This window comes from Limulus polyphemus, unplaced genomic scaffold (assembly GCF_000517525.1).
Source record: "Limulus polyphemus unplaced genomic scaffold, Limulus_polyphemus-2.1.2 Scaffold154, whole genome shotgun sequence".
NCBI lineage: Eukaryota > Metazoa > Arthropoda > Merostomata > Xiphosura > Limulidae > Limulus > Limulus polyphemus.
The window spans coordinates 932,017-945,195 of record NW_013665764.1 but is presented as its reverse complement, the minus strand read 5'-3'; the positions used below and the strand labels follow the sequence as shown (position 1 = coordinate 945,195).

The window sequence follows — 13,179 nt, the reverse complement described above, 5'->3', positions numbered from 1 at the left end:
GTGATATATTTATGGGTGGTAGTTTGGTGTGTTAACATTCAACTAAATTGAAGGGTATTATAGTTGTATTGTGATATATTTATGGGTGGTAGTTTGGTGTGTTAACATTCAACTAAATTGAAGGGTATTATAGTTGTATTGTGATATAATTATGGGTGGTAGTTTGGTGTGTTAACATCCAACTATATTGGATGGTATTATAACTGTATTGCCCAAAATGTATGGGTGGTAGTTTGGTGTGCTTCCATTAATCTTTAATGTGCGAACTTGCTAAATATATTTATATAAAATGTTGCTCGTGTTTAGTTCATATGATATTTCTGGATGGAAAACTGAAATATATTGCCCGCTCATCTTTCTAAATAATATGTATGTGTGTGTGTGTGAATGTAACTATGTAGTGCTCCTAGAATGCTAATTATAGGTCACTGTTCCAAATAAAGACAAAAAGCATCAAGATTGTATTAGGTTGATTTTTCCATCTATATTTTTATGACAAATTAAGAAACTTTATATTAATGATTTGAAAATAACAACTGCATTGCTTGACTTACCCTATGGCCCAGTTGGCAAGAGCTGCCAAAATCAACAATTTTAATTGCACTACGTTTGGGATTACAAAGAAGAATGTTCTCTGGCTTGAGGTCACAGTGTATGACACATAGGTCAGGAGAAGATAAGAAGGCCAAAGCCATGCACATCTGTTGAGCAAATTTTCTGGTCAGGTTCAAAGAAACTCCACGGAAGTTTGTATTTCTGAGAAGGTCGTACAGATTGTAGGAAAGCAGCTCAAAAACTAGACACAGGTGGTTCCGCCACAAAAAGTGACCTTTCAGGTTAACTACAATAAACGAGAAAATAATATAGTATTGAAAGAAAATGAAAAAAACTACCGATCCAAACTCACCAGCTGAATGTGTGTACAGTTATTTAGGCATTTGAAAGTGCTTATGTTCGGTTAAATAAGCAAAATCACAATGACTGAGCTGTTTCTAAATAAAATGAAAACTCTCTCGTTCTATGGTGAGAATATATTTATATATTATTATATTTCTTCACACAAAAGTTGAATATGATATACAAAAGCTATATCATTTCAAAATCTGGAAGTATTAATGCATGTAGTTACGTGATTATCAAGAGAGCAGAAATCAAATTTCTGGAGAAATATATATATATATACACACACACACACATCCTTGTATTCCAATATATATATATATATGTATATACACATGTGTGTATAATCTCTTCAGAAAGCTCAATAATGATCTATATTCCATCTATGGTTGTTTTCACAAGTGAGTTTCGCATACGTTTTTATATACATTTGTACAAAATAGTATATATAGGTTGTATGATCTTCCCAACACCTATAGATCTATACCTAAACTTATTCTGTGCCAGCCATGTGTATTAAATAACCTTACTTTTACAAAATAACCAAAGACGATGGTTATTTTTGTAACACTAAATATATATATATATACGTATATATGTGTGTGTGTGTGCGTATTAATATTAAGGTATTCGAAGTTATTTCTGTATTTACTAGGATGGTAGTTAGATATTATGAGTCTACCTTTGTGATTCACTCATTGAAAAATGAAATTATCATCATTTTTTTGTAACGTTTATTAACATTTGTTTTTTGATTGTCTGTATTTGTGTTCATATTTATAAATTATGTGTTAAATACGTTTTGCAATACTGTATAAAACACTTGTGCGTATATACAGCATTGCGTAAGTCAGAAACGATTGAACCTGAATATTAGAACCGAAAATTGCTGTTGTTTGTTCAGTTTGCCATCAATTTTCTCTTTAATGATTTATAATATATTTTTATTAATTAGTTATTTGTTATTACTTAATCGTCTGTTGTTGTTGTTGTTTTTCTCTAAGATAACCACTTGATATTTAAAGATTGATCACTAAAAAAAAAAATACCTAAACTCTTTCGCTAATTCTAATCAAGACAGTTTTCAGTAATGTACTGTAATATTTTTTTATATTTCCAAGATCTAACTTTCAAAATACGTCTCATATTACAATAAACACATGTATGTATGAGTTAATTGCCATATTCATAATACAAATCCACAGTATATACAAAAGTCCAAAATTATGAACTTTAACAATGATTTCATAGCTATGCTTAGTCTGTACGAAAGTAAAATTTTTTATCATGACTTTAGTTTTCGATCTACAGTGACCAAAAGTTAACCAATTGTTCCTAAAAAGGTCCTTTGTTTCAAACTTGAACAAACTGAAAGGAAAAACTTTCGACGTCTACTTTTCACACAGACGGTGACACGAGGGTAATTAAAGAAAACAACTATATAGATGTACTATGTGTTAGACGTATGCTGCAGATTTAACAAATTTCTTAATACAGAATATTTAATTCCCATGTCTTAATGCTTTCAGTGTTAATTATAGGATTATGAACTTTGTTCCCAATCCCAATTCATACAAAATATAACATCTGTTTGCGAGTTTTATATAATTTTTTTACAAAGCTGTTTGTTATTCTAAAATCAGTCATTTTTACCCATATTATCACAATTTCTTCTTGATTTCCAAATCAGAACTATTAAAGACCTACTAACAATGCGAACAGGGTAAGTTCAACACCATCCTCAATAAGAGCTAATACGATAAAGAAAATTATCCTCTCAGTTAAGGATATTTACCTCTTTTGTTAAGTATTGGGTTTTACTTGGAGCAGAAGATCGTACCAGATGTTTACGTATAATTTCTAAAGTTATTTTAATATCATAAAGACATTGCCGTTACATACCGATTTTATCTTTTCCCATCGGACAGATACCCTTTTTCCCTTCGTAACTGTTCATCAGTCCTAGGAGTTTGACTTCGATGAGAGCTTGATTCAGAAAAGGCTTTTTGTTTTTGATTATTTTTATGGCAACGAAACAGTGACCTTCGGAATCATAAGCTTTTACAACCTGAAGAGAATTTGTTTTTGCAAATTAGATACACTTTAGTATAAAATAAAAACAATGTATTCTTTCGGAAAACATTGTTGTGAAAACTGTCATACAAAAAATGCTATAGAAGAAATATTAGCTTTGAAATTTTTTGAAGGCTTAGTACGATTAACGACACTCATTTTACAGGTTAACATGATTCATAAAGTTAGATAACATTTGAGTCAAATCAGATTGTATCTATTTTGAAAGTAATCTTGTAGTGATGCATTGTTATAATACTAAATGGTAAAGGGTAATTTTTCACTATAGTAACATGTACAATGTTAATTAATTGTATTAAAGAATCAATTAATCAAACACTGGGTAATTTAATGGTTTAGTCATTCCTACCATATGATAAAAAGAGCATCCATCTTATAAAAAAAATTCCACTCACAACCAAAAATAAATAATTTATCAATCATTATGATTTTAAATATAGAAAAATTAACGCATCAAAAGCACTTAAAACATACCTGACCAAAAGATCCTTTTCCAATTAATGAATCAATTTCGTACCGATCTACAAATTTTTCCCCATTCTTAACAATATAGTCATGGTTCTCGTCATCAAATCCATCGTTATAAACCATTTTTTCCTTCTTGGTACTAGCATCCTCGCCTTGACCATGTTGGGCTCTACGTTTCTTCTTTGCATAATATACCTAAAACAAAGGTTTTAGTTACTTTTTATAAAATAAGTAAAATGTATGCAACCTAATTACTAACTGCCAACTACATGAACAATACCACATGTAACAAAACACGTATTTCTGTCTCATTGTGCAGAGTTCTTTAAATATTTACTCATTTAAATGTTATATATTTTACAATAACGTTTTCGAATTGCCATGATAACAGAGCAAGTATTTTCTAAGCTTCAAATATTGTTCAAATTTACTTTTTTTGCATATCCGAATAGGCCCATATTATTAAAATGGTTTGGCAACTTTTTATCTTATTTTTCAAATATTGTTCAAATTTACCTTTTTTGCATATCCGAATAGGCCCATATTATTAAAATGGTTTGGCAACTTTTTTATCTTATTTTTCTTTTGTATGCCGTGTAATTCGTTTTCACTAATCTAACTTATAATTACGTCACAATTTTTCATTCTCTAACAAGACGACCTTTCTTTATTAAATTTCTTATATTTGAAAAAGTTTTAATGACAAAGCAAGAATTAAGTTTTTTGAGTTTACTCGTATACTTTTAGACAAGGCACACGTGTCGTTAATTAAGTAAAAAACATTATAAAAAACAAAGTTTGCTTGATGAATGAAGTGTATTTTTACCAAGTGTTGAAAAACTCGAGATGCATTTTTATTTATTATAATTTATTATTATTTCCGTTAAAGGTTCATAGACTTGCTTGGTAAAATAAAATTAATCAAGTACTTAGAACTCTATTTTAAGAATGATAATTTTTTTCTTTCAAATGTTCTATTTGTCAAAGGAAAAGGACAAGTACGTCAACTAAATTTGGCGTTGTTTCTAATAAATTTTCCGAAACACACTTTTTATTAGTGTGACATAAATAACAAGGAGTGCACTGTAATAGTGACTTCCATAATTACCACTATATTAAGAAATTAAGCGTTTTATTATGTAAAAGTAAAAATATATCAAATGTCCATATAGAAATAGTTCTATAGTCTAATTTGTTCGTCAAATATTTAAACAGGTATTTTAAAGTATTCGTCAATTACTTATTGAACCTCCTAATATAAAGTATGGACATAGGATGTTGCACGACAAGTTGACACATTTCTATTTCTATTGAAAAAAAAGCTGTTTGCAACACGTCCCGCGATCACCATAGAAGTTCGAGCAATGATAATTGAGTCATGGGATCAGATTATGAAGGATGTTTGCTGTTGATTCACGAAGAATTACATGTACGACATCAAAAGGTCTTCAGAAGGGACGGGCCTCACTTTGGGCGCGCTTTTGATGCATAAACAAATTACCATGAAACACTCTGCCAATAATCATTATAATTTTGTACGACTATATAAATAACTTATATAAAGAATGCGAATGTGTCGCCACTCCATGCAACCGAAAGTTATATTTAACGAAATAGAATTAAACAATAATAAAGAGGTTTGTTTCGAAACGAGTGGCAGAAATCTCTCTTGTCACCTTCACTTCTCATATGATTACCTATGCAATAGTTGATGTAAGTATGGAATCTTCCAACTAAGACATGTAGTCTGACCTTTCTTACCTATACAATAGGTGATGTAAGTATGGAATCTTCCAACTAAGACGTGTAGTCTGACCTTTCTTACCTATACAAAAGGTGATGTAAGCATGGAATCTTCCAACTAAGACGTGTAGTCTGACCTTTCTTACCTGTACAATAGGTGATGTAAGTATGGAATCTTCCAACTAAGACATGTAGTCTGACCTTTCTTACCTGTACAATAGGTGATGTAAGTATGGAATCTTCCAACTAAGACATGTAGTCTGACCTTTCTTACCTATACAATAGGTGATGTAAGCATGGAAAACTAAGACGTGTAGTCTCGTACCTTTCTTACCTATACAAAGGTGATGTAAGCATGGAATCTTCCAACTAAGACGTGTAGTCTGACCTTTCTTACCTATACTATAGGTGATGTAAGTCTCCCAAGGGACTTTTCTGTAAATAATCTGATCTAATTCTAATGTAACTAATGGTAGATTAAGTTGCAAATGGCCATTCTTACTGTTTATGGGTTTCAATATTTCATACAAGCATAAAAGTTTTAATACTTGTTAGCAAGAACAAAACGTGATGGACACTACTACAGTTGGTATTTTGCATGAATTAGCTAATAAATGAGGTCATTACTGATTTGACAACTGAAATTTTATACTAATTTGTGGTAGGATCCCAACTATCAAGGTATGGCTTTTGTTTTCGATAAGCTCAGTAGGAAGGGTAATAACTAATAGTGTTCAAACTACTTTTATTTTTAAATGTTAATAAAAACCGTAATACCAGTAGAGTAGAGCGTGTTCTAATAGCTGTGCATATATATTTTAACACTCGTCATATATATATATACAGCTAGAGTAGTTACTACAATGTAGAAAGTATCAGACAGTTACTTAGAGATAATCACTGACATTGGATGAGATTTCTTTGATAGCAGAAATATGATATATGTTTATGATAACTTGGTGAATAGTTTGTGTAAATTAATTTACTAAGATATGACCTTTTTTTTCTCGAAAACGTTTTCATCTTTATCATTAATAATTCCATTATAAATTGCAACAAACATAAAGGAATAATTCAAATCCGTATGAAAATAGGGTTTTACTTGGAAATATTGGTTGAATTAAACGAAGAGGATCCTATAATAAGACACATTCTTACTGAATGTTAAAAAACTGTGTAATTTTATATCATTTTACATTATTAATTAACTAATCCAAGGATTTATCGGGTAAGCTTGAAAAGCTCGAGATTCTTCAATTTAATAATATAATCACTTAATAATACTATTGACCTAGGTCACGTGTTGTACACAGTTCTTCGAGAATAGTGAGCAATCCACAGCTCAATAACAAATTAGACTTGTTTTATCGTTATATGATCTCACGGTAGGACATTAATATACCGTAAATGAACACACAACTTGAATAACAAGAAACTCATTTTCTACTTCCTGAGTAGCCAATATGGTTAGTGTTAAAGGATATTATATTTTAACCTGTAAAACACTATAAAGATCATAATATCCTGGGCCTTTGGTTCGTTTCATTCAATGATTTTTACTATGATCTTAAGTGCAATTATTATTACAGAACACAAAATTGGTTTATTTTTACGAATCACAAACAAATGTGATGTGTTTGTCGTTAAGTACAAAGCTACCCGATTTTTAGCGTTATGGGCCCTCGGACATCACGAGGCTAATATGGTGTGAATCAATGTAAATGAACTTTGTTTATTTTCCCCTTCTTTCCAATCGCTTATTTTATTTGTCTTCAGCATATAACTAACGTTGTTTCAGTTGCCAAACACAAAATAAAACATTCATACGTTACATTAAACTTGCAACTGTGTAATAGCAGGTGTACTGGTATTTTCTGAGGCTATTAATAACAAAAAAATAATTCCAATTACTAACACGAAATATGAGTACTGAAATAAACATTTAGAACGAACAAAACATTACTTTCGTAGTCTCCAAGGTGTCCTAAGAACACCTTTCACGTGTTTCCCATATAATTCATTATCTGGCGAGGAAACACGCCAGAACTACGTCTTTAAATTACTTACGTTTTTTTTGTTTTTTTTTAAATAACCATTGACTCTTCAAATTAGTTGTTACATTTTTGATGACCATAGAGCAAAATGAAATATCATTCTCAAATAAAATGTCATATACATCTAGATATGTCCAAAAACAAAATCATACTTCATTGATATGTTTATATGTCTTTATAAGGTCAACACTGAGTTTATGTAGGGGAGTGGCGCTGGGATCACGACTTTTATTTGGAATTTCAGAAAGCAGCGGTGTTACATGCTCTTCTGTGGGAGCTTCAGTGCCTGTTCCCATCGCCACTAGTTGATCTTGGGTGACTAGTCGACCATACATGGAGGTTACTGCTTGTGACGCTTCTCCTTCAAAAGACACAAAAATAAACTAATTGAGGAAACAAAAACATGGTTTTTTTGTGAGATATTAAATGGTTTTTATTTCAACTTATACTTAATTATATTTAGATTCACATTACACAAACAAAAGGTTAGATTTCACCATGAACGTATTAGCAAATAAACTTATTACTTAAAATTAATATATCTTAAAAATCTACCAGTCATAAGTTAATACAATTTCATCAGAGACACACTGAGAACCACAACTGTTATTCAGGAACGTTATATAATGGTTCAGCACCTTCGAAAACGTTCAATATGCTTTCCGTCATCCTCAATCAGAATATCAAGCCTATCCCTAAATAAAGAGCTATTGCAAGCACCATCTGTCCCGGAAAGTGTTCATTGATTTGCAATATCCTGCACACTGACACACGTTTTATTTAAATCAGCAATATCATATTGTAGAAAAATGGAGAAATGAAAGCAAAATCAGTTTACGAGAAAAGAAATTTCATTACAATACAGTTTTGAAACAGTGTGTGCTATTGCAGCTCCCTCCGATGAAATTTGGACTCCCAAAGCAAGTGACGTTTAAGATATAGTCATATGATAAATGGGATTTTGTTTAAAATGACACTATTCTGAACGTTCAGGAAACGAAATAATTATCTTTCTGATGAAATCAACAATTATCAACATTCAACATCTGTATTTTTCTCTGATGTTTTAGTTTTCATTAAATAGTTTGTAAAAATACCTTACTTACGATTCTTAATAATAGGCCTAGATTTTGTATCTATTATAAAGCATCAATTTTAAAAGCGCAGAGAATGTGAGATTTCGACTATACAATATTTCCTCTAGACGAGTATTTTACGATTTCATCCGACATTATGATATAATCATACAATTCAATTCTAAAGGGTATACTCTAAACCATGGTAAGCGTAATCCATATCATGTTAGCTTACCGGGAAGCATTTCATTTGTGTGAATGAAAGAGAATTTTGCTTTGCCATATAATATTCTGTTCGCTTTCATAAAAGAAACTAAATCATGCGCAGATAACTTGTTTGTATAACAATTTATTTAAACGATACAACTGACTTTCACTTACTCATTATTCAAATTAACTAATACGTTTATAAACCAAGCTCTGATATTCATGAATCCTTACAATATTCTCCTTTCTTGTTAGTTTTGTTAACTTTTTTATTGTTGTTTTTTTTCTGAAGATAAAAAAGTAAACTAAACCAGATATCCATAGAAGTTGTATTTTAATCTTTCACTAATCTTTTATTCTTGTATCTGATCAAGTCTTGAAGAAGAATGAGTGTTCCAGATATAATGTTGCATTCATATACATAATATTTCCCTGACTTTTGTTGAGCTAACCATAATTTATAGAGATTATTCCACTTAGAAGCTAGTAGTGCTAACGACCCCCTCGTAACAAATTAATTACTATTAATGCATGTGGCATGTCAACACACGTTGACGGCTTATGTATGTGACATCCATATGCAAAAACCTCAGAGAGTTTAAATGTACCAGATACTATCTCTGGTGTATTCTAACTGTTACATATACATTTTTGAGGGCGCATTAATCAGTTTTAATATAGATACCTTCCCATTTATACCAGGCGTATCAAGGTGATGAATTTCACGAATTTTTGATGATTATTAAACAAATAAACTGAATTAAAATGTTATCAATTTCTATATCACACTAACTCGTTTTATAGGTTTAATTTTATTTCATCTACATTATTAGTTTTATATGGCATATCAAAGTTTCAGGGCGTTTCGATTAGCCACTTGAAAAATATCTAATTAAACTTATCGTAATAAAATAGGTTTTCTTCTTTCTGTTTAGTAAAGTGTTTAGTTTCAGCGTTAGAGTTTTCTCGTTGGAAATTATACATTTCTAGGAAAATTTCAAATAGTTCTAATTATTCAGTAAAGTGATAATTTAGCTCATTAGATCATACTCTTTGGTTCCAATAGACCAACATGATAACTACAGGGAATTAATACTATTTGTATGGGTAGTTCTATTTTTATAAATTGTTGAATTACTATTCTCAGAATTCTGCCTTTAGCATATATGACTTCCTCCAGCAAAGCAAGTAAACAAACTTTAACACAAATATGAGGCTATTGAAACCAGATATACAATTGTTTGCCTTATCCTGGATCCTTCCTATAAAAAAGGCCCGGCATGGCCAGCTAGTTAAGGAACTCGACTCGCAATCTGAGGGTCGCGGGTTCGAATCCCCCATCACACCAAACATGCTCGCTCTTTCAGCCGTGGGAGCGTTATAATGTGACGATCAATCTCACAATTCGTTGGTAAAAGAGTAGCCCAAGAGTTGGCGATGATGACTAGCTGTCTTCCCTCTAGTCTTACACTGCTAAATTAGGAACGGCTAGCGCAGATAGCCCTCGTGTAGCTTTGCGCGAAATTAAAAAAACAAACAAAACAATCCTATAAAAAATAAAATAAAATTTGTACATAATAATGCACAAAAATTTAAGGAATTAACAAAACTTTGAAAACCGACAAGTTTCGACAGGCCAAGCTTGTTTTTTTTTTTTTTTTGAAAACCGACAAGTTTCGACAGGCCAAGCTTGTTTTTTTTTTCATATTATTCCAATTATCATTTTACCACATTTCTGCATGCTTACCACCACTGTCTAGCTGAAAAATGCCCAACAGACCTTGTTCCTGATGGAATGGAATGATAGATAATAATCTGCTTGTACCTGAGAGCAGTGACAGTGGTATAAGTTTTGTGAAGATCTCCAACATCATTGGCTGAGTTGTAGTTCGCACGTCACTGTAGATGTTCTACAGTGACTTTGATACAGTTTCCTATCTGTCTAGAAGAAACAGGTTGTTTTCAAACAGTTTGAATTTATATTCAATCCATTATTTGAAATCTAATGCCATTTCACCTTTTTGGTTTTGTTATTACTCCTAACCAGACGTTTTTGAGCGGATAAACATCGATAAATTCACGTTGTTGTAAAGTGTATCTTACTATTCACGAGGCCCCCCAGTGGCACAGTGGTATGTCTGCGGACTTACAACGCTAGAAACCGGGTTTCGATACCCGTGGTGGGCAGAGCACAGATAGTCCTTGTGTAGCTTTGTACATAGTTAAAAACAATGGACAATGTAGCATTTTGGTAACTTCCTCTTCATGACCCACAACATGAAGGATGTGTCGTTATTTATTAGAATTCAAGTCAGAGTAGTTTCAGTGTAATGAAAGAACACTTAGGTAGTAGTGGCCATGACCATTAGTGTAACCGATTGTTGGTTATCTTAGATATTTGCTGTTCTATTGCTTTGAGTGCTTCTTTTCTGGAAAACATGTAACTTTTTTCGCTCCAGATCTGTTGATACAATGTAGTCTGGCTTTGTTTGATGAGATTTAAAGCAGTAGCACAGCACTGACTAAGGTCAACGTTTTTCATCTTCTGTCTCCAATCTTTATTACATCAGCTAACTAAACTCCGCCAATATTACATTAACTCTCTTTATTCAGTTAACATTAACTTCAATTTGTTTAATATTTATTTTCTATCCGTTGATGTTCACTGTATCTTCAATGTGCTGTCCAGTGTTGATCTGCTTCATCTTCAATGTTCAGGTTTTCATCGACAACGGATGTGTTGTTCTTTAAGACTCATAACGTAGGTAAATTAATATGTAGAATTATACACAGACTTTTCTCTACGTTAAAATACTTTTATCTGCGAGCTTTCGGCCCTCTTACCGGAGCCTTCATCGGGCAACAATGTACCCTAAAGCATATAATTAAAAATGTTACATATGTAATTCAAACAAAACACAATCTTACATATGAAACTCAAACACAGCTCATATTACTAAAGCCGTATTGTGGTATTTTGAAGTAGAAAAAGAACTAGCTTACAGTATTACTCCAATTATCATCTATCTAATGAGACTGTTTAGTACATGGGCTACTCTAATGCACAGGGACGCAATAATGACTTTTAGTCTACAGATTCTATTAAATCTTTAGATTAGGTTCTCATACCTATCTCTTCTTGAATCAATGTAGTTTCTAGAATGTTTTTATTTTCTTAACAGATAGACAGTGTTACAATAAACAGTATTCGTATGCTGTAACATTTCTTTAATGATGTTCTCTTTTCTCTTGGTGATCATTGCCAATAAGGGTTAGCATTAATTTTTGTAAACCTTCAATACCTTACGAGTCTACGAGGAGTCATAATCTTAGCCTTTTGCTTTCTTCGCTAGGTAAAGGCTCTCTTCCCACATGTCCACTAGAAGAACATATTAAGCACGCTTACTCTTTAGCTAGCCAAGGGAATACTACTTTAACGGATTCAACAAACCGCTGCGTATCATCGTTAAAGATCCGCAAGGAAGTTACATAGCAAATTGAATTATTTAAATTGAGCCAAACACAGTTGAATAATAGTTCAAAACTGAGCCGCTAATGTTATCCTTTTGAACAAAATTACTCATTCTCCTATTTAGATCTCACTTTTGATCAGATAACTTTATGTTTATTTCCTAACTTACATGCTAGCTCAAGTATGCTTCCTTTGACCAGCATCTCCAAAATAAAATTTTTACTGTTTATTACATTACAGTGTTAGATTTATTTAATAATTCTTATTTGTTATCAAAATAATTCTGTCTGTGTTCAACTGGCTATAATCAAGAAATTATGTTGTAATATGATTATCTGATAATGTTCTAACTTTTTTATCTTTATAATGAAATACTTACCATATTCGTTAAGTTCTTCTTCAAAGCATTATCAGTTTGGTTTAGTCTTCTATAGGTTACTTATATGCATATATTTATTTACGAATGTATCTTTACGTTTGTGAATACGTTAATATTTTATAAAATATCTCAGCTGTGAGGTTTAGACAATTTTATCTTAACTTGATAACTAGACTTCCAAACGTTTATAACAACTATATAATTTCATGTGGTAATTATTTCTATTCCTTACATTTCATATACGTATTCAAGGTCATTAGATTACGAAGAGTTCTTCGGGTTGATATATGAGAACATGATCTACCAATTCAAGAAATACGGGCCTTTCAATACCACCGTTTTACCCCGAGTGCATTAAATGTTTTTCTTACGTATATAGATAGATGTTTTTACGCAACTAGTCCGAGCAACTAAAGCAACAATGGTTAATAATCTCTGGAATGTTGCAGCCGTTATATCTCGCAATTGTAAGATAATAGACTGGAGGAAAATAAACACATTCCAATCAGACTAGTACGTGTGTTTTAGGCCCAGAATCTGATTTACAGGTCCACGACTACTGATTATACAGGCCTGTGATGCTTTTATTGTCTTGATATTTTTACATGTTCTACGGTACTTCCTGTACGCTGAATCCGAAAATGATATCCATTTTTCTCCATCACGTACAGATTTTCCACAAAACGTCATAACGTAATACGTAAAAGAAAGGCCACAACACGTAGTTTTGAGACTAAAAGACGTAGATTTTACAAAAATATCAGGATGAATGAGGATGGGTATTAG

At 31.8% G+C, this 13,179-nt stretch overlaps 1 protein-coding gene across 1 annotated transcript in view; it reads right to left on the bottom strand.

Moving 5' to 3' along the window:
• The window catches only part of LOC106476288 (dual specificity tyrosine-phosphorylation-regulated kinase 1A-like), a 66,477-nt gene that overhangs the window by 13,292 nt on the left and 40,006 nt on the right, over positions 1–13,179 (bottom strand). Inside the window, exons 3-6 of the mRNA XM_022381241.1 lie at positions 7,412–7,620; positions 3,469–3,657; positions 2,803–2,968; positions 555–841 (exon numbers count right to left, since the gene is read on the bottom strand). Of these exons, the coding sequence (XP_022236949.1) occupies positions 555–841; positions 2,803–2,968; positions 3,469–3,657; positions 7,412–7,620 (851 nt within the window). The remainder of the gene's footprint in view (positions 1–554; positions 842–2,802; positions 2,969–3,468; positions 3,658–7,411; positions 7,621–13,179) is intronic.